The sequence below is a fragment of the Mauremys mutica genome, chromosome 1 (assembly GCF_020497125.1).
Source record: "Mauremys mutica isolate MM-2020 ecotype Southern chromosome 1, ASM2049712v1, whole genome shotgun sequence".
NCBI lineage: Eukaryota > Metazoa > Chordata > Testudines > Geoemydidae > Mauremys > Mauremys mutica.
In genome coordinates this window covers 329,332,262-329,360,169 of record NC_059072.1, presented here as the reverse complement: position 1 = coordinate 329,360,169, position 27,908 = coordinate 329,332,262, and the positions used below count along the sequence as shown (strand labels likewise).

General features: G+C 41.2%; 1 protein-coding gene across 8 annotated transcripts in view; it reads left to right on the top strand.

Moving 5' to 3' along the window:
- The window catches only part of GRIA4 (glutamate ionotropic receptor AMPA type subunit 4), a 329,847-nt gene that overhangs the window by 212,618 nt on the left and 89,321 nt on the right, over positions 1-27,908 (top strand). For all 8 annotated transcript variants that reach the window (XM_045018837.1, XM_045018818.1, XM_045018828.1 and 5 more), the window contains 4 exons: positions 3,437-3,621; positions 24,215-24,268; positions 26,074-26,232; positions 27,437-27,604. In XM_045018837.1, the coding sequence (XP_044874772.1) occupies positions 3,437-3,621; positions 24,215-24,268; positions 26,074-26,232; positions 27,437-27,604 (566 nt within the window). The remainder of the gene's footprint in view (positions 1-3,436; positions 3,622-24,214; positions 24,269-26,073; positions 26,233-27,436; positions 27,605-27,908) is intronic.

Below are 27,908 nucleotides of genomic sequence, written 5' to 3'. Positions count from 1 at the left end.
TGTCCAAGTTTGATGCCAGCTGAGGCTGCAAATGCCTGCAGTTTGTCCCATTTAAACTCCAAACTTGTCAGCCTGCAAAATTATATTATTTTCCCCTACAGATAAAATACACAGATATGTCATGGATACCATGCAAAAGGATTTTGACCTGAATATATAATAGTAGCTTCTCTGAGATGGAGAACTTGTATTCCATCCAGCTGATAGCAGCTCAGCTTTGTTGTGTTATATGTGAAAGGCATATTGGCATGAAAATACGGCATGGTTGCCAACTAGTGACAAGAAACTATACAACTCTGAAATGCCTAAATGAAGGCAGTTGCTAATGAAACATGGCAAGCTAAACCTTGATCCACAGTAGAATTAAAACCTGAATGTTTGGCTAGTAGTTGTCATTCGCTGTGCTGGGAGAATTTCCTGCCTTGATCAAAGCACATCTTCATAAAGTTGTCCAAACTTAATAAGAAAAGAGTGAGAGGCTATCAATTGCCATTTCAAACAGCATTCATTTGGAATTAAAGCAAATGTTAGTCTGTGTCGAGAAACTGAATGAAATAAATGTGGACTGTGTTGATATCAAAGATAAAGTCAAAGTTACAGCATAAATGAGGTAGGAACATAATGATGCAGCTCTAAATAAAAAGCTACATATGGAAATGTATAGAAAATGAGGCAAAAATACAATGGTTAGGAAAGAATATAGGCATAATTTGAAAAGATAATTACAGGCAAAAAAAGCAAGAGTAAATGTAGCAACGGAAAGAGCAGAATAATTGTGAAGTAATTAACAAGAATTCTTCTTTGGTGGAAAAATAGCTGATTTCAGGTTAAAAATGAACCCTGGCTACAGAAATGTTTTACTAGTGGTTCTATCAAGTAATTTACTTTAGCAAATTATCTCTAATACAGACACGTAGTCTAATTAATACATATTTCTTAGTGTACCTATTTCTTTAGAAATGGTCCTGTGGAATGAAAATTATTCTTTAATCCTTCGTGCAGAATGCAAATATATTTTACTTGTATTATTATCAACCCAGACTTCATTTATCTTTTGGAAATAAATGTTTTGTTCTCAGTGATAAAGTGTACTAAGTGTACATCATCATAAAGCTATGTACTTTAATCTCAATTATGTCATATGTATTTGAGGGGGAAATACCTAATAATTATAAATGATACTATATAATCTGTGTATTTTTGAGTATGAGTGCTTGATTTCATTGGAATAGGAACAATCTGATATGAATTCACCTAGACTGTTAGGAGTTGAGTGCAAGAGGTAATAGTGCGTGTCATGCCAAAGACAATTTTCTCCTAGATTTACAGTAGCTCTCTAATTTGACCTGTGACATCCAGATCATGAGGAATTAATGATGTTCTTATAGGTAATGTAGAGGCAAACAAGTGTATAGTATATTTGTGGGTCTGCTAATATTTCATAGATTTATAATGATAGACAATTCATAAAGTCATTCATTTCTAAAATTTAATTTTTGAATATTCCTGTTCTTTGGATGGGTAGACCTATCAGTGCCTTTATATAGTATCTTTCCTGTAAAAGGATCTCAAAATATATTGTAAACTACAGTATTTATAGGGATCAGTTGCATACCAATGAAATGCAGCCATCTTTTCATAGAACAGGGATCCATTCTGCATCAGTAGCATTATATACTAGCTTTCAGGACGTGAAATGAATCCTTTTTCCAGCTGAAACTAGAGTGTGGATTTCAGGTAGGTAACATATAGCCACCCAAGTCAGAACATAGCCATGGTTCTGGGCAGGATATCTGGTCTGACTGATGGCATCTCCAGCAGCACAATGTCAACTAGCAGCCCCGTGTGCATTTAATACTCACTCTGGATTTGAGTTGTTGGATCTCTGCTCTTTTAGATGGAATCTTCCAGTGTTTCAAGAATCTTCAGTTGCCCTGGGTGAATGAAGGAAAAGCAAATGGTTCTAAAAAAAGATACTGGCTTTCCCCATCTGCTAATGGGATTTGCAGATGAGATATTATAATTATAATACCTCTATACTGCCAGGGCCGCCCGGGGGGGGGGGGGCAAGTGGGGCAATTTGCCCCGGGCCCTGGGCCCTGCAGGGGCTCCCACGGGAGTTTTTCGGGGCTCCTGGAGCGGGATCCTTCACTCGCTCCGGGGGCCCTGGAAAACTCTCGCGGGGCCCGGGCACCCAGAGCTTCTTCTACTCCGGGTCGTCGTCGGCAATGGGGGATCCTTCTGCTCTGGGGTGGAAGGACCCCCCGCCATAGAATTACCACCGAAGACCTGGCACTTCAGCGGCGGGTCCCGCTTCGGCGGTAATTCGGCGGTTGGGGTCCCCGCCGTGGATCTTCGGAGCGGAAGGTCCCCCTGCTGCCGAATTACTGCCGAAGCGGGGGCCCCTGCCGCCGAAGACCCCAGGCCTCCTGAATCCTCTGGGCAGCCCTGTATACTGCTGTAGAAGGTGCATGACCAACAGTGCTGCTTAGGGATCAGGTCGGGGTTGGCAGGCTGTCTGCTGTTGATGCACAGTCCTCTCCTCCAGTGCCCCCACCCCAAGGGTTTCTAGTCCTCCCCTTTAGCAGAAGGGTTTTAGGGCAGGGCCCTTGAACAGTTACAGTCTTTTCCAGTTGGCCCTTCACACTAGGGAAAGGCTCTTGCTCTAGTATTGACCTTTTGGAGTGGATAAGAGAACCCGGGCCTGCCCTCTCCACTGGCGCCAGTCCAGGGTGGCTACACCCAACACCTTGGGGTTCTAAGCCACTGCCTCTCCCAGACCACATCCTACCCCAGTTTCCTTCGGCTTCCCAGAGTAGATTACTTCAGTCAGTTCCCTGACCTGCACACTCCGTCACCTGCCTCTCCTTTGTGGGTTTTCACAGGTCTGTGTTCTCAGGTCCTGGGCAATGAATACTGGGCAGTACTTCCCCCTCAGAGAAGCCATCTACTCCTCCCTTCCTGCCTCTGAACTGTTCTGCTTCCCTTTTCAAAGCCCTGCCTCCAGCCTGTGCAGGCTTTGCAGGTGTGTCTGTGTGCAGCTGCCTGGGCCCTGAGCTGGTCTCTACCCCTTGCTCTTCCGTGTCGGGTTTGTGCTTTTCATTCAGTGGCCTCAGAGCGCTTCACAAACATTCACTGGTTAAGCTTTACAATCTCCCTGTGAGCTAGATCGGTGTCATCTCCATTTATCAATTTATTTCTCACAGTGATGGCCATATAAATGCTTGTAATAATAATTATTAAGCTTATAGGTAGTTTAAGTGCTGTGCCCAAAGTCATAGGTAGCCAGTAGCAGAGTTGGACCTAGGAGCTATGACTCCTCCCAATCCCCTCTCTATTAGACCATACATTAAGGGATTTTATATTGATTAATAACAGTTATGATTCATAAAATGCAAAGATTGTGTTGTTAGTGTATTGTATCCTTTTCTTTTAGGTTACTCAATACTTCAAGCTATTATGGAAAAAGCGGGACAAAATAGCTGGCAAGTCAGTGCCATATGTGTGGAGAATTTTAATGATGCCAGCTACAGGAGGCTTTTAGAAGACCTGGATCGAAGACAAGAAAAGAAATTTGTAATAGACTGTGAAATAGAGAGGCTTCAGAATCTTTTAGAACAGGTAATACAACTTTTAATGTCACTGTAAACCCATTACTATAGTTCCACAAAAGTAGCCTCTAAGCTTTACCCTTCATTTATTTTTGCCAGTCAAGAGGAGGTTTCCCCAAGGTTTATTCAAGGGCCAATATTTTATCTCCACTTTCTCCCCATCTTCATTTTGATATTAAGCTTCCATCACAGCAGCTGGCAGGTCAGAGTGGATAGCCACTTCTGAGACAGCAGGCAATGCTCGTGCTGCTCAAACATCAGCCCGGAGCTTTAACATATCAGTGCTTGGGGAGTCTTGAACCAAAGTCTCTTGGCTGACAGAACAACACTCTGCTCCCAAGTTGATTAAGAAGAGTCCCCCAAGTTTTAGACTGGATTTTTTAAAATCTAGATTGAATGTTTTTCTAAAAGCTCTGCTCAGGGAATTATTTTGGGGAAGTTCTATGGCCTGTGCTACACAGGAGGGCAGGCTAGATGATCACAATGGTTCCTTCTGGTGTTAGAATCTATGCATCTATTTTCAAAAATATATATTTTAAATGCCAATTTTATTTGAAGAAATTGTTTATGTTTATCCAGGGTTATTTACTGTTCTCCAAACATCATAGACAACATATTTCCAGCTGTACAAGGTCTTGAAATCATTATTACACACATTTAAAGGGGGAGTGTTATTATCGATAGCAAAGTATTTGTGAAAATGGAAAAGAGTGAAATAAGTGATCTTTTGGAGAAGGGATGGAGGGCATGTTCTTCCTTAGTTAACGAAGGCAGCAGTTATGTAAAGGAAAGACTATGGGCTTGATTATCCACTGCCTTGTACTTCTGTAGCCATTTATACCTGTGCCAAGTGGGCTTAAAATGTTACCATTCTCATCTGGAGAACCTGGACATATAACTGTCTCTCTCTGAGCTATTTCTTAAATGACGGGAAAAAATAATAGTTAGAAAAGAGCATTTTGCTAAGTGATAGGAAAATAACTTGAGGAAGTATATTCTTTTTGTGTCTCACGTAATCTCACATATTATGCTGATGCTCTGAACATTCACTTTTCAGTATCTATTGCCACTGTGTGAATACTACAGTGAATGAATGCCATCTAGTGGTGCTAAATTCTGTTTTATTGTGCTACTTGCTTTATTTTATTTCCTTATTTTTTTATTTTGCAAAAGATATATTAGAGGTTTATAAAGTTTTTATTGCATAAAACTTTAGTGATGCAGATGCTAGTATGGGCAGCAAAATATAAAATGCCATTTGTGATTCAGAAATGTGCAAAGTAGGTTTTTTTTTCTGAAAACCATTACAGATTAATTATTTTAACGGCAGAAACATGGGAGAATGAAACTAAGAATTAAGGATATGGCACTTCTAAATTTAACAAGGATTATTTCAAATAGGTGATGCCATACATATTAATTTGGCCAAATCTTTTGCTACTGTGTCATTGTGTTTTAATGCATACTTATTGTAGCTTATAATCAAATCCTTCTCCTATCCAATCTCTTTTGTAATAAAACAAAAGAGCATTGGTTTTTAGGACTGATTTTAAAGTGTGTAGGGAAGCAATTTTTTTCCCCTGAGTATTTGGGGGGGAGGGGCTTCTATAGAGAGTGGTATATGTCCGTATATATTTGAATGCATATTTCTGCATAAACTCATGGATCTATTTATCATCTATTGCTTTAATGGCAAGGAAATACATATTTTAGAGCATGCTATCATTTTGATTCTGATCTCACTGATACTGGTTTTACACTGGTGTGACTCCATTGACTTCTAGGAGCCACTCTTGATTCTCATGTCAGCAACCAAGATTGAAATCAGCTCTACATTCTGCATGGACAATTCCTTTTTGGAATAGTTTGCACTCTTTGTTTGGATAGGCTTAGGCCTGATTCTGCACTACCAAAATCAGTGGAAGTTTTGCCATTTACTTTAATAGGACTAGGATCAGCCCTTTGCTTATGTTGTATGGTAGCTAACACAAAGTGGTGGCATTTTAAAATATCAGGCCCTGGCGTCTTTCATTTTGCATGAGGATTCCGGTAGCCTGTAGATGATAGATGTGGTGACTTTACAGAAGAGGAATTGACTGAGTCTCAAGCTGCCTAATTGATTCAATAGGCCTTTTCCCCCCACACTTTTTGAGAAATGAAGTTAAGTTGTGTGATCTACAAGTCAATGTTCTGTAGTGTATATTAGCAGAAGTAAGTCTTAGTAAAATGAGACTTCAGTGCAAAGTGCTCTGCTCTTCAATTTTTGCTGAGTGAGAAACTGACTTATTTGTGTGAGTGTAAATTAATGTGTATTAAAGAAGTGTAGGCTAGGTTCTGAACACTTCTTCTTAGAAGGGGATGTATATTATACTGTATGTCCTACCCTGAGATAGCTGAGATTCTGGTTTATGATGAGTTCATTAGCTATGTGAAGACAAAAGTAAATGTAAAGAGAAGTTAATTGGAAAGAAAGAGAAAGAAAGAAAGAAAGAAAGAAAGAAAGAAAGAAAGAAAGAAAGAAAGAAAGAAAGAAAGAAAGAAAGAAAGAAAGAACCTGTTCCTTGGGAAGATAGCTCTGAAAACCCGCACAATGATTAGAGGGGTAGCCATGTTAGTCTGGATCTGTAAAAAGCGACAAAGAGTCCTGTGGCACCTTATAGACTAACAGAAGTATTGGAGCATAAGCTGTCATGGGTGAATACCTGCTTCATCAGACGCTTGTGTCTGATGAAGTGGCTATTCACCCACAAAAGCTTATGCTCCAATACTTCTGTTAGTCTATAAGGTGCCACAGGACTCTTTGTCGCTTCGTACAATGATTGCTAAGGTTGAAAAGGACAAGCATGAGGATTCTGCTACTGCATTTGGAGGATAGGGAACATAAAAATTCCCACTCTTTTATGGATGTTTAATGTGTTACTTAAGTTTTGAGGATATCTCCAGTTAATCATCTTCCTCAAAATCCTTATGCTGATGGCATGGTATAAAAACCAAGATAGAAAAGTAATGCCAGCTCTTTATGATCTTGGTGGACAGGTATAGGATACAAATGGACAAAGAGGAAGTTGCTTCATACTTACACTCCAAAATGCTAAGTCCAGCTCCAGTTTAAAATAAGCATGTATGCTGTTGTTGAAATAAGACTCCAGTGTTTTGGACTTTCCCAATACCCAGAGATCTACTTTATCTAAATCTATTTCACAAGCTTGCTCTTTGTAAGATCTAAATTAGATTTAATTGTCCTATAATGTGTCCTCATAGGAGATGACCATCTGATCCCTGATAGGGTCTTCCTGCTTCTAATCCAAATACATAGACTGATGTTAGCAGGTATAATTAACTTTCACTCTCCTGCCTCAATTTATATACACGTATATTACTAATAAGTAGTTACCTGAGCTTTTTGTTTCATATACATTTACACAGGCATAATAAAAACAGCCAACATGTTTTCACTAAAAAATTGTAAATGGAGAAGTATACTGAGAGTTAATCCACTAAAAAAACACATTTGACTGGCACATTTATTCCATAGTTTTTAGATATGTATCTGATGCACAAAATCAGGAATGGTGTCCCTAGCCTCTTTTTGCCAGAAGTTGGGAATGGGTAATAGGGGGTGGATCACTTAATGATTACCTGTTCTGTTCATTTCCTCTGGGGCACCTGGCATTGGCCAATGTTGGAAGACAGGATACTGGGCTAGATGGACCTTTGATCTGATCCAGTATGGCTGTTCTTGTGTTCTTATGTTCTTATCTCAAATATTTATAACTTAGGGCTACATTTCAACAATGTTGTTGTTATTGTTCCTAATTTGTATTACAATAATGCCTAGAATCCCCCTCTGAGGTCAGGACTTCTGTTGGAGGAGAAGGTATTTGTAGCTATTTGTAGTTGTATTTGTATGTGTGGAGGCTGGTAGGGGCAGTGTGCTGGAAGAGAAGCTAAGCCCTGATTAGCGGGTGGGGCTTCTCTGACTAGGAGTCCTATAAAGGTAGCCAGCCAGTCAGGCAGCGGCATAGACAGCTGCAGCAGCACAGGAGCCAGCAAACAGAGCTGTAAACAGGGGAGTTTGAGTGGGAGTTGACAGGGGGAGTTTGGGGGAAGACTAAGAGAGGCAGGCAGAGGAACACACAGGCTACTGAAGGGAGTGTGCAATGTTCTAGCAGTGTCTTGGTGCTTGTTGGAGGTTTGTTTTGCTGTGGGCGGTGGTGTTTTGGGTTGGTTTGTGTTTCCGAGATTTACAGGATTTAAGTGGGAAGCCTATGACAGATACAGAGGCAACAGTGAAAGACACAATGAGGATGACCGGATGTGGAAGCTGCAGCATGTACATGATCCTGGAGGGGGTACCTGAAAAGAGTTTTGTCTTCATGAAGTGCCACCTGATAGAGCTGATGGAAGAAAAGATCTGAGGATTGGAGATGCAGGTGGAAACTCTGGTCAAGTTTAGAAGGGGGTTCGAGCGGATGATGGAGCAAAGACCTGATGAGGTTGAAGGGAAAAGCTTAGACTTGCAGATGGAAGCAGGACCAAAGAACTCTGAGAGGAGACTGCTGGGTGAGGAAAGTGAACAGTGGAAGCATGTGACTAAGCGAACCAGGCAGAGGAAAAGACGGGCTAGTGAAGGAGTAATAGAGCTCAGGAACAGGTTTGCAGGATTGGAAAATGAAGAAGGGGCACAGCAGGTGGTTGCTGAAGGTGAGAGGGCAAGGAAGAAGAGAAGAGCATCTAGCCCTATAAGGAGAGGGGACAAGTCAATGGAGATGACACCAAACATGAGCCCCAGGAGGATACGGGATGGGTTGCAGAGGATTGCAAGGGTGAATAGGAATCGAGAGGACTTGCAGCCAGAGGGAACAGGGGATAGACTGGAGAATCTGTAATCAGAGCTGATCCAGAGAACAGAAGGGTGTGCAGTCTGCCCAGTGCTAAGACACGGGATGTGGACCTGAGGCTGAAGAGGATCCTAACGGGAGTGGGAAAGAATCCGCTGATTGTCTTTCATGTGGGAACAAACGATACAGCTAGATTCTTGCTGGAACGTATCAAGGGAGACTATGCCAGGCTGGGGAAGACACTTACGGAAATCAAGGCTCATGTGATCTTCAGTGGGATTCTGCCTGTTCCTAGAGAAGGGCAACAAAGGTGTGACAAGATTATGGTGATCAACAGATGGCTCAAGGCAGTGGTGCTATAAGGAGGGCTTTGGAATGTATGAGCACTGGGAGCATTCATGGACAGAGGACTGTTCTCTTGGGATGGACTTCACCTGAGTAGGGAGGGAAATAGACTTCTAGGATGGAGGCTGGCACAACTGATTAAGAGAGCTTTAAACTAGAAATTAGAGGGAGATGTCCAGGTAATCTCCACGCTGGATTTTAACATTGAGAGGGAAGAAAATGAAGCAAGAAAGGATACTGTCATGGGTAGGAGAATGGACATACAGAGGAAGGATAGTGTAGATACAATTCTAATAGGTGATACTGGCGGTAGAACGTCTGGGCCTAATCGGGTAAAGAACGTGAGTGAAGCCAAACAGCAAGAATTAAGATGTTTGTACACCAATGCAAGGAGCCTAGGTAACAAAATGGAGGAAGTGAAACTGAATATTATAGGGATAACAGAAACATTGTGGAATGGTAGTCATGACTGGAGTACAGGTATTGAAGGGTATGTGCTGTTTAGGAAAGACAGAAATAAAGGCAAAGGTGGTGGAGTAGCATTGTATATCAATGATGAGGTAAACTGTAAAGAAATAAGAAGGGATGAAATGAATAAGACAGAGTCTGTCTGGGCAAAAATCACACTGGGGAAAAAAGCTACTAGAGCCACCCCTGAGATAGTGCTTGGGGTGTGCTATAGACCGCCAGGACCTGATTTGGATATGGATAGAGACCTTTTTAATGTTTTTAATGAAGTAAATACTAAAGGGAATTGTGTGATCATGGGAGACTTTAACTTCCCAGATATAGACTGGAGGACAAGTGCTAGTAATAATAATAGGGCTCAGATTTTCCTAGATGCGATAGCTGATGGATTCCTTCACCAAGTAGTTGCTGAACCAACAAGAGGGGTTGCCATTTTAGATTTGGTTTCGGTGAGTAGTGAGGACCTCATAGAAGAAATGGTTGTAGGGGACAATCTTGGTTCAAGTGATCATGAGCTAATTCAATTTAAACTAACTGGAAGGATAAACAAAAATAGATCGGTGACAGGGTTTTTTTATTTCAAAAGGGCTAACTTTAAAGAATTAAGGAAATTAGTTAGGGAAGTGGATTAGACTGAAGAACTTGTGGATCTAAAGGTAGAGGAAGCCTGGAATTACTTCAAGTCAAAGTTGCAGAAGCTATCAGAAGCCTGTATCCCAAGAAAGGGGAAAAAATTCATAGGCAGGAGTTGTGGACCAAGCTGGACAAGCAAGCATCTCAGAGAGGTGTTTAAGAAAAAGCAGAAAGCCTACAAGGAGTGGAAGATGGGAGGGATTAGCAAGGAAAGCTACCTTATTGAGGTCAGAACATGTAGGGATAAAGTGAGAAAGGCCAAAAGCCATGTAGAGTTGGACCTTGCAAAGGGAATTAAAACCAATAGTAAAAGGTTCTATAGCCGTATAAATAAGAAGAAAACAAAGAAAGAAGAAGTGGGACCACTAAACACTGAGGATGGAGTGGAGCTTAAGGATAATCTAGGCATGGCCCAATATCTAAACAAATACTTTGCCTCAGTCTTTAATGAGGCTAATGAGGAGCTTAGGGATAATGGATGACAAATAGGAATGAGGATATGGAGGTAGATATTACCACATCTGAGGTAGAAGCCAAACTCGAACAGCTTAATGGGAGGAAATCAAGGGGCCCAGATAATCTTCATCCAAGAATATTAAAGGAACTGGCACATGAAATTGCAAGCCCATTAGCGAGAATTTTTAATGAATCTGTAAACTCAGGGGTTGTACCCCATACAACTGGAGAATTGCTAACATAGTTCCTATCTTTAAGAAAGGGGAAAAAAGTGATCCGGGCAACTACAGGACTGTCAGTTTGACATCTGTAGTATGCAAGGTCTTGGAAAAAAATTTGAAGGAAAAAGTAGTCAAGGACATTGAGGTCAATGGTAATTGGGACAAAATACAACATGGTTTTACTAAAGGTAGATTGTTCCAAACCAACCTGATCTCCTTCTTTGAGAAGGTAACAGATTTTTTTAGACAAAGGAAATGCAGTGGATCTAATTTACCTCGATTTCAGTAAGGCATTTGATACGGTTCCACATGGGGAATTATTAGCTAAATTGGAAAAGATGGGGATCAATATGAAAATTGAAAGGTGGATAAGGAACTGGTTGGGTCATACTAAAAGGTGAATTGTCAGGCTGGAGGTAGGTTACTAGTGGAGTTCCTCAGGGATCGGATTTGGGACCAATCTTATTTAATCTTTTTATTACTGACTTTGGCACAAAACGTGGGAATGTGCTAATAAAGTTTATGGATGACACAAAGCTGAGAGGTATTGCCAAGAGAAGGATCGGGATATCATACAGGAAGATCTGGATGACCTTGTAAACTGGAGTAATAGTAATAGGATGAAATTTAATAGTGAAAAGTGTGAGATCATGCATTTAGGGATTAATAACAAGAACTATTGTTATAAACAGGGGAGGCATCAGTTGGAAATAACAGAGGAGGAGAAGAACCTCGGAGTATTGGTTGATCACAGGATGACTATGAGCTGCCAATGTGATATGGCTGTGAAAAAAGCTAATGCGGTTTTAGGATGCATCAGGCGAGCTATTTCCAGTAGAGATAAGGAGGTGTTAGTACCGTTATATAAGGCACTGGTGAGACCTCATCTGGAATACCATGTGCAGTTCTGGTCTCCCATGTTTAAGAAGGATGAATTCAAACTGGAACAGGTTCAGAGACGGGCTACTAGGATGATCCGAGGAATGGAAAACCTGTCTTATGAAAGGAGACTGAAAGAGCTTGGCTTGTTTAGCCTAACCAAAAGAAGGTTGAGGGGGGATATGATTGTTCTTTATAAATATATCAGAGGGATAAATACCAGGGAGAGAGAGGAATTATTTAAGCTTAGTAACAATGTGGACACAAGAACAAATGGATATAAACTGGACACCAGGAAGTTTAGACTTGAAATTAGACAAAGGTTTCTAACCATTAGAGGAGTGAAGTTCTGGAACAGCCTTCCAAGGGGAGTAGTGGGGGCAAAAGACATATCTGGCTTCAAGACTAAGCTTGATAAGTTTATGGAGGGGATGGTATGATGGGATAGCCTAATTTTGGCAATTAATTCATCTTTCACTACTAGCGGTAAATATGCCAATGGCTTGTGATGGGATGTTAGATGGGGTGGGATCTGAGTTACTACAGAGAATTCTTTCCTGGGTGCTGGCTGGTGAGTCTTGCCCATATGCTCAGGGTTTAGCTGATGGCCATATTTGGGGTCAGAAAGGAATTTTCCTCCAGGGCAGATTGGCAGAGGCCCAGGGGTTTTTTCACCTCCTCTGCAGCATGGGGCACGGGTCACTTGCTGGAAGGTTCTCTGCACCCTGAAGTCTTTAAACCATGATTTGAGGACTTCAGTGGCTCAGACTCATGTTTGATACAGGAGTGGGTGGGTGAGATTCTGTGGCCTGCACTGTGCAGGAGGTCAGACTAGATGATCATAATGGTCCCTTCTGACTTTAAAGTCTATGATTCTATGCTTCTAGGACCCCAGGATGCTGACCTAGGTGGTGTATAGACACATAGAGGCTGTCCTGACCTGAATGAGCTTGCAGTTTAGAAAGACAAGATAGAAGAAGGGAAATGGAGGGACAGAGATGGGAAGTGACGAGTCCAAGTTCACACACAAGTTGGTGGCAGAACCAAGAGTTACTGACTCACAGTCCATTGCCACAGGATCATGCTACCTCATGATTTGCCTGTGCCCATTCTGTGAACAATTACGCTTTCAATCACAGGTGTTTAAGAGCACAAACATTTTTATGAATTAGAGGACAAAAGTAATTGAATGAGACTGAGGATTCTATCTACTTAATCATTTTGTGCTTCTAAACTGTGCTTCCAAATTGCCCTCCTAAACTAATTTGCATGCCTACATTATTGGTAAGTGCTGTGCAGCTTAGCTTTCCATTTCCTAACAATCAAACTGCTAACACGTGCAGTGACTAGTAATTTATAAACGGAACAGTCCATAGCAACAATAGTCAGATGCACTACATAACAAGAATCAACATCAGTATGTTTCTCCCATGTTTCACCAAGAGTGCTCATTTCTTCTTCTTGGGCACTGTAAAACAGTGTCTCCATTTGTATTTTCAGCTTGTTCAGTAAAGCTCAGCAGCCAAGTGGAGGTAAATTCAAACTGGAAATATGGACGTCTGTCTTTTAAATGAGTGGCAGCTCATTATTTTAATCCTACTATAGGTGTGCTGGATTTGGATGCTGAACTCCTATTTCACCACAAATGTACCCATGGAACAAAAAGCATTATCACAGAGACCCAAGCAAAGCAAAGCAGGGTATTCCCAAGTAACAGCAACTGCAGAATTGTAACTAAAATTCCTATCTGTTTTTTATGAGGTAGCACGATCCAAACTGTATATGCTTCAAAATCAATGATACTACTCAGTTTACTAGAGCAGGAAGAAAATAGATGTGTAGCAAAATGTGCACACTGTTTAGGGAAATGTCAGATCACCTTGTTCTAAGACAGGGGTTCTCAAACTGGGGGTCGGGACCCCTCAGGGGGTCATGAGGTTTTACATAGGGGGGTCACGAGCTGTCAGCTTCCACCCCAAACCCTGCTTTGCCTCCAGCATTTATAATAGTGTTAAATATATAAACAAGTGTGTTTAATTTATAAGGGCGGTCACACTTAGAGGCTTGCTATGTGAAAGGGGTCACCCGTACAATAGTTTGAGAACCACTCTTCTAAGATTTACTTGGATTTAATCAGTTGGATTAGTTTGCTTTCCACGTTCTAGTGAATACTTCATATATTTCTTTTTTATTTCTTCATTTGCCCACTTTCAAACGGGACTGAAGGAGGATGCCATTAAAGCTCACATGAAAATGTAGAAATGGTTGGAGAATAACATAGGCAATAAATTGTAGAGTCATTCTCAATTATTTTAACTAAAATATATCCTATTTGTTCAAATATATTTGCTTTAATTGTTGTTGCTTCAAATTTATGCAGCACTCAAAAAGTGTATTAAGACATATGAGTCCAAGAGATTTTGCACTCTAACCAGACAAAATACAATGCATGCAGAAAGAGATGATGATGGATATTCACTATTGTTAGTTCCACAGATTTTGTAACATGATTTTGTGGTTTTGGGGTTTGTTTGTCTTTTTTTTACTCTGTACTAAAGGAAAATGTTAATGTAATTTCTAAAAAAAAAGGAAATGCCAAAGTTGATGGTGCCTGTTCAATCTTTACTCTGTCTGCTTGTGCACATGCATACAACCTTTGAATGCATGCAGTCTTTAAACACATTGTCTTGCACTATTTTTCCACAGGAGTGCTCATTCATTGCTCATATATGAACAATGCATAGTTAATATGGTAGGGATATAGCATGACTGAGACAGGGTGTTACAGATCTGACCCTTATTTCTGGCCAGATTTAGGGTCCAACTGTCCAACACTAATCGCACTGAGTAGTACTTATATGAGCAGTCCCATTAAACTCCATGTAAACAAAATGTCAGAATGAGGCCTAGAATTTGTCTGAAATAAGGAACAGATACACATAGACCTACCTCATTCTATGTGTACTGTTCACTTGCACATGCATAGATGGGTCTTGTGGGAAAAAGTATGTCATCAGGTAAATACTCTTTCATAACTGAATTTTGCAAATGTAAGGCCAGATTGTGGTTCAACTAATGAGCCAGCGCTGGGCAGCAAGGTAGCTGTTACTCTCCTGCTCTGGCTACCTGCATCATAGGCAACAGCATGAGATCATCCTTTGGTGGGGATTGCTACTCACCCTCCCCTGGGGATGAAAAGTTGATGGGATCAGAGAGTGAGTGGAGCCTTTGTTCTGCTCTCCAGTGCACTGGTCAGTGGAGCTCAACTGGGATTAATTTGCCCCAGGTGTAGTGCGGGTCCAGATTACTTCCCTCTGGAGCAAGGAGTGAAAGGGAACCAGATTGTGACTCAGAGACACAATGTGGTTCTGATGGTCTGCTCGTGGGGCAGCACAGCTGCACACTATCCCGATACAGGCCTTATGCCGCAGCCACAATTTAGCCCCTAGAGACTATCTCCATCCCAAATTTCAAGCTTATACCCCCAAGCTCTATTGCACTGAAGCTGTCAAAAGATAAGTGCTGAGCTCTCCCTCTTGATCCAGGTGTGTGCACATTTGTGGAAATATATATGGCGGGGCTGTATTTTTTTTTTGTTTACCTTTCTTTGTATTTGAAAATGGTTGAACAGTGTTTTGTCAACTTGCCTTTACCTGCTGTTCAGCATTGACTGTGAACTACTGGAGTTTGTGAAAAATCCTGCACGTGAAGTGCAGCTTGTCCTTTTTGGTGTGAACACCCAGGGGCTGGAGGAGCCATTTTTTATCGTTTTATGAGCTTTTTACTTAAATGAAGATGTCCACAATGGATTCTGCTATCTCCTGTCCCACTCCCTTAAAAATCTCTGGGCCAGATTATAAAAGGCCATAGTTCGTGAATCTTTGAAAAACTCCAACTCACTGCAGTGATAGTTGAATAGGACCCTTATTGCAGTGGTTACTTCTTTCCTTACAAATTTATATCGACTTCTGGTGTCTTTTTTCTCAAGCTTTTGTATCCATCTTTTCTCTTCTGTCTGTAGTAATCCAGGTTGCATTGGCTTTCCCATCTTCTACCTTGCACAGTCCAAAGCTCTTACATTTGCTGTATGAGAATCTTTAAATATATCTCATCTATAAACACTGATCTGTCTTTTTTTTAACGTTGCATAATATAACAGTTTAGTTGTCAAGATCAGCAATCTGGCTCCTGAGCTGTACAGCAGGTTGATTTCAATCTTTTTTTTCCAATACAAGTGCCCAATGCAACCTTTTCCAAGAGACCAGCACTTCTTCACTCAGCTCCATCAGTGTTCTGCATCAGCCAGCCCTAACATCACCACTCATACAGAATTGCCTTCACCGTTAAAGACAGAGGTGAAAATTGTTATTCAGTGTCAGACGTACATTCAGTTGTTCAATGGAATTATACACATTAGTAAAGAGAACATTCACAGCATCTTGTACCATTAACAATGATATCTAGGAAGTAAACCACTATTAACATTGTAATGCTTATATTTTAAAAATCGGAAGCCAAGTTATAATTAATTAATATGGTTAAGCAGTATTGTCATGTGGTTACAGCAAGCTGCTTAGAATCAGGAATCATGGAATCTGTCCCCAGATCTGTGACCAGCTCAATGTATGTCTTTGAGCAAGTACTTTAACATTGCTGATCTTCAATTTCCACATTGGTAAAGTGCTTTGTGATGAAAAGTGGGGTTCAGATCCAACTCCCACTTCAGTGAGAGATGGATCAGGCCCTAAGTGTAGAGTTTAATTATTATTTCTACCACCAAACTAAAACTGAATTGGTTTAATACAGTTTGTGACTGGGGAAAAATATGGAAACCAACATATACTGTTTGCTCTATTTGCTGCACTCTGCCAATGATAGCTAATCCTGATGAAGTAATGCCACCTAGCTGCAGGTTACACTGCTAACATGATAAAGTTGTAAATTTAACTATTCATTAATTAAAATATAGATCTATTTGGCTTATTGGTTTTGTTTATTTTGGAGGTTCTGCTAACTTTAACAGAGTACTTGGTGTGTGGCCAAATTACCCTTAACTCATTCTCATGCTTTACTGAGGCTATGTCTACACTACACAGCTTTTAGCGACATGGCTGTGTTGCTACAACTGCGCCGCTAAAAGTCATGCAGTGTAGCTGCAGTTTGCTGGCTCACCTGCAGACAAAAAACTTCCATCCCCAATGAGTGGCGTTTGCGTTGTCAGCAGGCGTGCGCTCCTGCCAACAATGCGCTGTTCACACTGGCAGTTGTCATGGCAAAACTTTTGTCTTTCGGGGCAGGGGAGGTTAACACCTCTGAAAGACAAAAGTTTTGTCATTCAATTGCCAGTGTAGACATAGCCTCATGCCTTTACATTCAAGTCAGTTGCATAAAAAGGATCCCTGTACCCACTGTCACAGGCTAATCTAGTGTCTCCCCTTCTCATATTTTCATGCACAGCCTGCCCACAAGCCTGGAAAATGGGCTCTCAGATTGACTCTGCCCAGATAGGACTGCAAAGCAGCTCACTGGTCAAACTTCTTGGCACCTGAATAGTTCTCCCTGCATTGTTGTGGTAACTGCACCGCTCCTGTCGGCTGCCTCTGTGTTACAATAGCAGCTGACTGTGCTTAGTTCCCAAGGAAGGCTGTGGATTTGGGGGATTCTTCAACAGGTCTTTCCTTTTCTTCTTTCCTCTCTCTCTCCTTCTTCTTCTTCTTCCTTCTTGCCCAGCAGCGTAGACACGTGGATTGTAGCAGGGTGAAACTGAGAACAGCCAGTGCGGCAACCCCTTTGGAAACCCATCACTATGCCCTCTGGGAAAGGGACCTTCCTCCCTCCCCCACCACTGCCTGTGGTCAGCAATGAATTGGGAAAGGCCCCTCTGTTTGAAATTTTCCATTAAGTTTTTTCACATTGGATATTTCATCCATGTCTAGATGTGATGTAACGGTGCAGCAACACGGACGAGCTTAAACTACACCAGTAATACGAAAGCACATTGTCACAGCACTGCATAGCTAACGAGTTTTGGACCCTAACAGAGGGTTGTTTCTTGAAGGAAAGAGAATGAGTTGGCAGCGCAGCAGACAGACAAAGGATTAATAAATTAACCTAATCTACCTTTATTTACAAATGCACATTTCCCAGGGATGGGCTTGGAACAGAAATGAGTTAGAGTAGCAAAAGCAGCAGAAAGTGGCAACCTGCCAGGGTGTTTCTTACTCATGCCTTCTGAGACAATTCTGAGGGGTTTTTATTCCAGCACAGCCAGGTGTTTTCTCTGCACAGCTCTGTGTACTCTGTTTATAGCAGTGGTGGGCTCTGTATTTGAAGTTCCTTTCTTCTGTGCTTAGTCAGGTGCTTTCAGTTACCACATACTATGGATGTGTGGTGCCACCCATGCTTAGGCTGTGCCACTGCTTTGCAATAGAGAAGGAAACCCATTTACTAACAGCCTATTGCTTATCTGTCTGTTGCTTCCTTTAACTTCCTCTTTAATTATGTTAGGGCAGGGGTGGGCAAACTACGGCCCAGGGGCCGCAGCCAGCCCTCCAGACATTTTCATCCGGCTCTTGAGCTCCCACCAGGGAGCGGGGTCTGGGGCTTGCCCCGCTCTGTGCGGCTCCTGGAAGCAGCGGTACGTCCCCCATCCGGCTCCTATGTGTAGGGACAGCCAGGGGGCTCTGCATGCAGCCTCCACCCCAAGCACCGCTCCTGCAGTTCCCATTGGCCGGGAACCACGGTCAATGGGAGCTGCAGGGGTGGCAGTTGTGGATGGGGCAGTGCGCAGAGCTGCCTGGCCTCACCTCCATGTAGGAGCTGGATGGGGGACATGCCGCTACTTCTGGGAGCTGCTTGAGATAAGTGCTGCCTGGAGCCTGCACCCCTGGTCCCCTCCCACGCCCCAACCCCCTGCCCCAGCCATGATCCCACTCCTGCCCTCAAACCCCTTGGTCCCAGCCAAGAGCACCCTCCTGTACCCCCACCCCTCATCTCCAGCCCCACCCCAGAGCCCACACCCCCAGCTGGAGCCCTTACCCCGTCCTGCACCCCAACCCCCAATTTTGTGAGCATGCATAGCCTGCCATACAATTTCCATACCCAGATATGGCCCTCAGGCCAAAAAGTTTGCCCACCCCTGTGTTAGAGCATCTGTACTGTAAATCTCTAGCTACTCACCCAACAAGAGCATCCCCATCAACTTTCTTCAGGACTTGCTGTGGAAGTTAAGCTAGTTTCTCAGTGGCTTTTTTATGGTTTCTGAGTGGCTTTGTAAAAGATTTATCCCAGCTTCAGACACTGTATAAATTCTCATCTCTTATACGGTTTATGTTGTTACCCCTTCTGCCACAATATTTCTGTTCAAGTCTCAATCTTTTATCTTTTACAAGCCTCCACACCTTTTACAGTGTATTACACAGGCCTCACTTTATTGTGTGGCTTCTTTTTCTTAGGCCAGGGGATTGTCACACTATCCTGAAGGGGAAAGCAGCTGTAAAATTTCCATTTGTTATGCACAGCTTTAGCTTTTAGCAGGTGATTTAACTTAAAATAAGGCCTTTTCATTCCAGCCGCACTGACTCCCAGTCTTCTGGAAACCACAATGAGCAGGACGTTTCAAGCTGTAATAGTGAGGCATTATTTTTAAATGAGATGTGTTATATTCATTCATTTTGTGCTATAAAGAGGGAAGGCTGACTCAGAAGGCCTGATTGCTTATGGAAATCAGAACTGGCTGAACTGAAGTCAGTGGAATTTCCACTAGTGCAAGTGAGAAAAGAATCAGAGGCCAAAGCTGTTAACACTGACATGGCTCTATCTTCTTTTGATTAAATCAGTTTCTGAATTTCCAACTAGTGTTGCCAATAGTCCTGTATTACAAAGGATGTCCCTTATTTAAATAGAAAATTGCCCATCCCATACAAAATCAGTATGGGATGCCTTTTATCCCATTTCAACAGCAGGGGGCAGTACTCACAGGTGCACAGGGAAAGCAGATGGGACCACGCTCAAGTGCCAGGGTCAGAAGGGGAGTGGAAAGATGCGGCCCTGTGAGTACTAGCCCCCTACTGGACAGGCCTCCCTGCTGAGTCCAGCCCTTGAGCGCAGACCAGTCTGCTTTCCCAGCACAGGCTCTGTCTGGCAGGGTAAATGGACGGGGCTGTGTGCCCTGGAGCTGTACTGAAGTGCCAAGGTCATGAAGGGGCATTGTGTGGCAGGGACGTAGCCTCCCTGCTCGCAGAGACTCTGCCAATGTCCCCAGCAGGGGGCGCAGCACCGCAGCAGGTAAAGACCAGCAACTGCAGCCTCCAACTCAGCTCCTGGTGCCCATGCAGAGCCTGAAGAAGAGTCGCAGAGGCTGCTGGCCCAGCACCTGGGGCCCTGGGTTCTCTGCAGCATCCAGAGCTGGAGACAGAGAAACCCTAGGAAGCATGGGGTTAGGAGGAGAAAGGACTTACCCCCAGAGGTTCAAGTCAAGATTTGGTACATCTGAGCTCTGTCCTGTAGTTTTTAAATACAACGTTGGAAACCCTATTTCCAAGCAAGACTCCCAGAACAGCTGTTGAGCTAATATTAAAGAGTCATGTTAAACACACTGTGTAAAAACCAGGCAGTGCAGAATTAAGACTGAAAAGCTAGATCTGATACTTCACATCACTTTTATGTCACTCTCACTCCATTGGCTTACATGAAGTTACTCTTGATTTACACTAGTACACAGGAGATCAAAATCAGGTTATCTGTTCTTAAATTGAATATGTTAGATCATCAGTTAAAGACCCATCCAGTATTCTGTTCTTTTTAGGTTCTCATGCCTAAGATACTTACATGCATTGTAGTAGGTTATTGATAGAGTTTTATGCATTATCTCTAAATTTTTGTCCTTTTGTAGGATTGAGTCAGGATTCTGAGATAATAATGAATTCAGTTCAATGTGGTTTAATCTTTCTCTTTAGTGCATTCATATAAATGAGGAAAGAAGACAGAATAAACTGTAATAGAAATTATAGAGTTTTTACAATAGATCATTACAATTTTTAAGGATACATACAGATATTTTCATGTAAAATCTCTCTCTCTCTCTCTCTCTCTTTCTCTTTCTCTCTCTGTGAATTGGAAAATATCCTGCATTGCTACTTGGGCATGGACTTGATGATCTGATTGGGCTTTTTTGTATTTCTAATTCATTTGACTCTGCTCTCGTATTTAGTAGAACCAAGTGTTCACAGTGAATGATGTGCTGAATGAATTTTGCCTCATTTTCTGCTCAGAAGTTGTTTGGGAGCCGCTTACCGTTTTTTTATTTATTCATTATTCAGAATTGTTTATTTTATTTATTTATGAGTTTGTTTGGATTTAAATACAGCAGCATGACAGAACTCCAATTCTAGGCTTTAGATACCCTTATTAATTTAAAAAATGCAAAATTAATATCATGACAAAAGCAAACCGGTGGTGTGTTTCGGCCTGCTGTCCTTCCCACTCTAGACCAGCGTAACCCACCCATCACTTTCCTCCCTAAACTCACTCTAAGCTGCTTCAGACTTTTCTAAATGCCCACTCCAACAGAGACTAGTGTCCCTCAAATATCAATACATTCACACAATTTCAGATGAAGAGAAGAAGGATGGTCTTGCGGCTAAGGCTCCTGGCCTGGGACTCAGTTCAATTCCTCTCTCTGCTATAGCCTTTCTGTGTGACTAGTCAAGCCACCTAGTCTCTCTGTGCCTCAGTTCCCCATCTGTAAAATGGGGATAATATTTCTCTCACTCTTTATTTATAAAATAAGCTCTTCAGGACAAAGACTATCTCTTACTACGTGTACATACGGTGGGGCCCTGATCGCAGTTGCGGCTTCTAGCCCTGCCATAATATAAATAATGTAAAATAATAACTGAGTGAGAATTTAATTTCAAAGTCGAGGGGCCCTTGCAGAAAATGTGCTGTCCTCAGCTCCTTTTTATAGAGGAAGGGCTCCATCTTGAGTGCCTCCATTTATCGTAGCTGCAGCAATATAGTACAGGGGAAAAGGTGGTCCTTCAGATAGTAAGGTCCTCTGTCACCCAAGGCTTCATAGTCAGAACCAGCCCCTGAAGCTCCACCTAGAAGTCAGTAGGTAATCAGTGTAGATTTTGGACTGCTGGTGTCATATGCTCATAGTGAGGTATTCCATTAAACATTCTGCTTCCAAATGGCAAATAATTCTATAGCTTGTTCATGAGCAGCTCATCATAAACATTTGAGATTCAAAATCAGAACCATGTTGATTAGTTTTGACTGAACATATAGGTCGCATAACATTGTCTCTCTTCCCCAGTTGGATGAGCATAACTCTTAGAATCAATTTCTAAGAAGTTCAAAATTTGCATTCCACGTATATTTTCAAATATTCACTTAACATTTGCTGTGTCCATAAACAATTCTGACAGCAAACTTGCGTGCTAGAATGTCTGCAGAGAGCAAATACCAGAAAGGCACGAACCTAACCGAAGCAAATTCAGTTAGAAATTTTACTCCAATATTTGCTATAATATTTTTGCAGGATTTGCTCATTTCTATTATTTTAACAATTTTAGAAATGCTTCTGAAACATATGATCATAAGTGGGTTTATGATGAGCTTGCTTGATTTGCCTGCTGCACTGTAATGGCCAGTGATGTCTGTGCTGTCAAAACTATACAGGGCCAGATTCTCAGCTCGGGGAAATTGTCATCACTCTACTGATCTCAATGGAGCTATGACATTTTACACCAGTTGAGGATCTGGCCCACAGTTTTTAACATGTCATTTGCCTTCTATGTCAAGTTAGTCTCTTTCTCAAAAAGTGAACAGTTCACACAAATGATGCTTCACAAATTATTTAACACAGGTTTTTGCAACCTATATCAATTTCTTTGCACTTTGGAGGTGTACGTATACCTGTCTTATGAGCATTACTGATGGGAGTACAGATATAATGGCAGATCACTGGTGTGAGGGATGGCAGCTGCATTGAAGCCAATGGAGTTGCAAGTTACTTATTCCAGCAGTGAATTTGGTGAATTCGTATGCACATTGGACAATGCTATGATGACAAGCTTCTGCATATGTGCAGTAGGCTGTTTATAAGTATTTGATTTGATTAACTGAAATGAAGGCGAGTTTAACCACTGACTTTAAGGGGATCCTTATTGGACTGCAGATGAGTGCTCAGTTTACATTATGAACGGTCAGCCTGACACATGTTGTTTTAAAAAAACAAATCTGATTTTAATAATTGGAACAAAAGGAGAATTAGAAGCCAGTAGTGTTTTGGTAGTTAGCGGAGGGAAGGAACATAGTTTTCTTGTATACCTTATAACTTAAAAATAGCCAATGTTTTTAAGCTCTCTTTGGATTCCTCTATTTTGCTGCACCATGAGAAGGGGATTGGTCTGTTAGAATAACAATGGGATTAGGAATCGGTCAATCCCAAATCCTAATCTGGATTTAGACACTGAATTGCTCTGTGTGCTTTGGGAAATAATTTAATCTCTCGGGCATTTATCCCTCATCTGTAAAATGGGCACATTAATAATTATCTTCAGCATGGGAGGATTAGTGCATGTTTGTTCTGTGCTTTGACCATGGACAGTGCTGTATGAATGCTAAAACTGTAAACTCTTCAGGGCAGGGACTGTAGCTGAGGAAGTTCAAAGCAGCAGAGGGGGGCTTCGCGTCTCCTATTAATTATTAAATTCATCCCTCCCCCACCTGGAAAATCTCAGCCGGTGTCTGTTTTCTGTGTGTTTGAATTGCAGCTAAAATGCTTTGGGGAGTTGGGTAAAAGCAGCTTTCACTTTAAAATTAAGCCATTAGCACCTGTCATGCTCTGCAGCCAAATATATTCACTCTTAGCTGTTCTAGTAAATAATCCGGGATCCACATAGCAAATGCCATCGGAGTTGTCACTAATTATTGTGTGTATTGGCCAAGGGTTCATTTGGGTAGAGAATTATTTTCTCACCCGCAGTGCTGGTCCTTCCAAGTCAAGGCTGTGACAGCTGGCAGCCAGGGGGTAATTTCCACTGCTTCACTCGGTTCTGTATCATTTCTCTCTGTGGGCCGAATACTGCAGGCTAGTTTGGGCTTAGCCGTTATGCGTGTGTACAGAGGGGTGGGTGGAACAAGCAAGGAGTCCCCTGCCGCCTGTGAAACGACCTGTTGCAATTGCAGCTGATCCCCAAAATGGGCAGAAAGAGCTCAGAGCTGAGTGTGAGCCACACAACCTAGCACTCAGTTCTTATTTAGTTTTCACTCGTGCAAGCTACCATTATCTTCGCCTTCCTGGGTCAGGACTGAATAAAGCACTTGACCCTGTAAAAACAGAGAACTTCTGTCCCAAACGCCAAAAATGTACCATGTTCTCCAAGCATGGGAAATAAAAATTAAAAACCAGCCTTTAGTCTTTCATGGTATCATATGGCCTCCGGTGTCTGGATATGTATACTGCAGGCAAGTACTACACTTGCTAGAATAATATACTGCAGCAACATGTTCAATCATATGGAATGCATTCAGATTGCAGGATTGCCCATTAATTATTTTAGCTCTTTGCATTTTAGCAGGTTCTAATGATTAGGCATTAGGAAAATTATAGCTACCTCAATCACTTTGATGGAGGAAAGGGGGAATCTCAACATTATGGCGCTAAAATTACATTTCTCATAATCATATGATGATTAATGCTCAGTTAAAGCAGTACAATAAGATATAGTTTGTTCTTTCTTTCCCCCCACAGATTGTGAGTGTTGGAAAGCATGTTAAAGGCTACCATTACATCGTTGCAAACCTGGTAAGATCCTTTTGTATAATTATGTCAGTGGTTTACAAGTAAAACACTCAGCTGTGCTGTGGCGCTATAACACTACACACGAAGTTTGCTATTTGTAACCAATATACAATTTACCATAATAGGTTCGGTGCAATGTACTGAAGAATGTGCATTTTTTGTTTTGACTGCTGCCATTTGCATAACAGAAAGCCCAATTTTGCCCTAAGATACATTCCATTAAAATCAATACAGGATTAAGGGGCTGCCTGGGTATAACGTAGCACAGAGTTTGATCCATATATAATACTACACTATCATTTTGTGCTCATTTTTATGTATTACTAGAATAACAAGGTTCAACATAACTTCTTCACATCCTTCAGGGTAGCATATGTTTTGCTGTAAGATAAGCTACTTCCAGTAGTATTACTGATTCAGTATTTTCCCTCTAAATCCACATTATACATTTGTGCAAAGCGTGTTCAAAGAGGAAAGGAAAAGAGTAAATTCAATATTTAATTATTAAAGCAATCGCTTTGCTTAAACTAAACATCCTCATGCAGAGAATATAGATTCTAGTTCTGAAATACATTTTTGTTTGCTTGTTTTCTTACTCTTTACTCACACAAAGAATTTGAGCTGACAAATGACTCTGTTGTGCTGCACTGTACTTACAGCTTCAGTTCAAAAAAATTTAAGTTTTTTTCCGACCTTCAGTTTTCAAAACAAGATACGTCAGGCCTCTCCAGGCTCTTGCTAATTAGACTTTTGGCACCCCTATGCCTTTAAAGAGGGTCTATCTATTCACTTGAGTTGACATTGGGTCAGGTCCTCAGAAAACTTTTTCTAAATCTTGCTTTTTAAATGCAATGTAATAACACTACTTGGAATAAATTAAAATTTGCCAAATCAGTAGAAGTTTAAAAAAAATTGAGAGGTTTCAGTGGTAGTTTGGTTGGCAAAGACTTGTGGGGGGTGGTATTTTGTGTTGGTCAGTTGGCTAGTTTGATATTTATGCATTCCTAAAGTGAAATTAATCCCTAAGAGCACCTTTTACTAAAGGGGTTGGATTTACACTCACTGAACAAATTAACCATAGACGCACATCATTATGGATGTGCCTATAATTTAATTTTTCTTTCTATGTTGACACTGAGGTTTAATAAAAACTTCAAATACAAAAGAGGAAATGGTTTTCTGATGGCTACAGTTAAAACTTCATAGTAGGCTTGGTTCTGATGTCACTTACGTTGGTTTTACACTGGTAGACAGACTTACAAACTGTACGTATAAATTCCATTATATATGTTGGATCACTCATCCATCTTCAGCTTGAACAATTGGTCTCAGACAGCTTATGCTTACAAAATAGTGTCTTCTTCACTCTGCAATATCACCTTGAACCATGGGCATAATGGATTAGGCCTCAATCCAATACCCATTGAAGTAGTTTGGAGTCTTTCCTTTGACTTTAATAGAGACTGGATCAGGCCCTTAATAGTCTGAAATTGCTTTTCAGACATGATGATCTGAATTTGTTTTCTCAAACATTGTCCATCATACCCAGTAATGCCTTTTCCAACTGTTGATACATATCTATTGCATTCGAACAGTGATCTGGTCATTTAAATTCACCTTTTTTTTTATCATTCAAAGTAACATGCTAAGACTGAAGTTTCTTCCCAGGTTTTAAGCCTTTACTTGTCTTAGAAATCTGTTTACCTATTTTCTCTCTGTCTGTTCATTTATGCTCACTTGCTAACCTAAAACATGTCTGGCGCAGAACAATGTGCTAGGGCAAACAAAATGTTAAATTGATTTTCTAGGGATTCAAAGATATTTCTTTGGAGAGGTTTATGCATGGAGGAGCCAATGTAACAGGATTTCAGTTAGTAGATTTCAGTACTCCTATGGTAACTAAACTCATGCAGCGCTGGAAGAAGCTGGATCAGAGAGAATACCCAGGATCTGATAGCCCTCCAAAGGTACTTGTTAATTTTACATACTACCAAGGATTTCAAACATTTTAACTTACGATTCACATAACTGAAGCTGTCTTCTGAATCTGAGATATAATAATAATTAATATATCATCCCTATATTGTTGACTATCTGGAAATTACACTCTATTTTAATCCTGGTGTAAGGCTTACAAGTTGTCATGATCTTACAGTGCAGTTGCATCCCTTTCTGGTTCTTATCTGTCCACTCCAATACACGTATCAAAATCTGGCCTCTTCTACAGACCTAACATTTTCTTGACAGGCAAGCCGCAACTTGGCTGTAAAGATGAGTGCCTTAGAGTTAATTTATTATTAATAGTAATAAGTTGTATTATGGTAGTGTCTAGAGGCCTGGTAGGGATTGGGACTCCATTGTGCTAGGCCCTGTACAAACACATAATAAGAGATAATCCCTGTACTAAAGAGTTTACGACCTAAACAGACAAGATAAAATGTGGGAAAGGAAACAAAGAAGTGAATTGACTTACCCAAAGTCACAGAACAGATGAGTCTTCTGAATCTCAGCCCAGTGCCTTATCCAGTAGACTACCCTGCCTTTGAGCATCTATGTACTTTTCACCTGTGTCTTCAAACTAACAGCTGCTGCATACTCTATCTTACATGGGTTTTTTTGCTTAGAACTGATACTCTCCACTCTGACTTCTCTAGTCTCCTTTATTTCACTATAGCCTATTCCATGAGAGCAACTAAGCAGAAATTTTGCAAATGAAATGAAAAATACTAACCCTGATTACTCTGCAATTTAAGTAACCGGGTTCTCCCACTCTTTCCAATGCATTTATTCATGATCTTACACCTGCTCAGTGAACTACCAGTTCTTCTCTCACCTTCAGTAAAGATGGCTCGGCAGATGTTAGTCTCAGATGGATAAAATAAATGACAAAAAGTTTGAGAAAGGGAGATTTGTTGTTTTAATTTGTCTCCTGTTATGGTTCCTCAGAGAGATCTTTTGATGATCTTCTGAAATAAAGTTTTAAAGCTGAACTATTGTAATATGATCTCAACTCTGAGAGCATGCATTCCTTGCTTAGATGAAACTTCTATTGACTTTGATGGGAGTTTTCTCTCAGGGTGCATAGAAGGCTAAAACAGAAATATATCTAAGTCTGAGCTGATTTTCTATAGACTTGCCACACTCAAATGATGCATTTGTCTCCCTATTTAGTACACATCTGCTCTGACCTATGATGGGGTACTTGTGATGGCTGAAACATTCCGTAACCTTAGAAGGCAAAAAATTGATATTTCACGGAGAGGGAATGCTGGTGATTGTCTTGCTAACCCTGCTGCACCATGGGGCCAGGGGATCGATATGGAAAGAACACTCAAACAGGTAAAATTATGCTTAATTCTAGTGACCTTGGTGAATAGTAGATCAATTTGGTGAATAGTAGATCAATAGTTCTGTGATGTGGAAGGTATAACACTCAACAAGGTGTGATGGGCATGTGGGGAAGTTTATTTTCAATCACCATCTGAAAGCACCTAGAAGCAGCAAAGAGTCCTGTGGCACCTTATAGACTAACAGATGTTCAGGACTCTTTGCTGCTTCTACAGAACCAGACTAACACGGCTACCCCTCTGATACTTGAAAGCACCTAGTAATAGTTTGATTGTCTTCACTGCTGCTGTTTTAG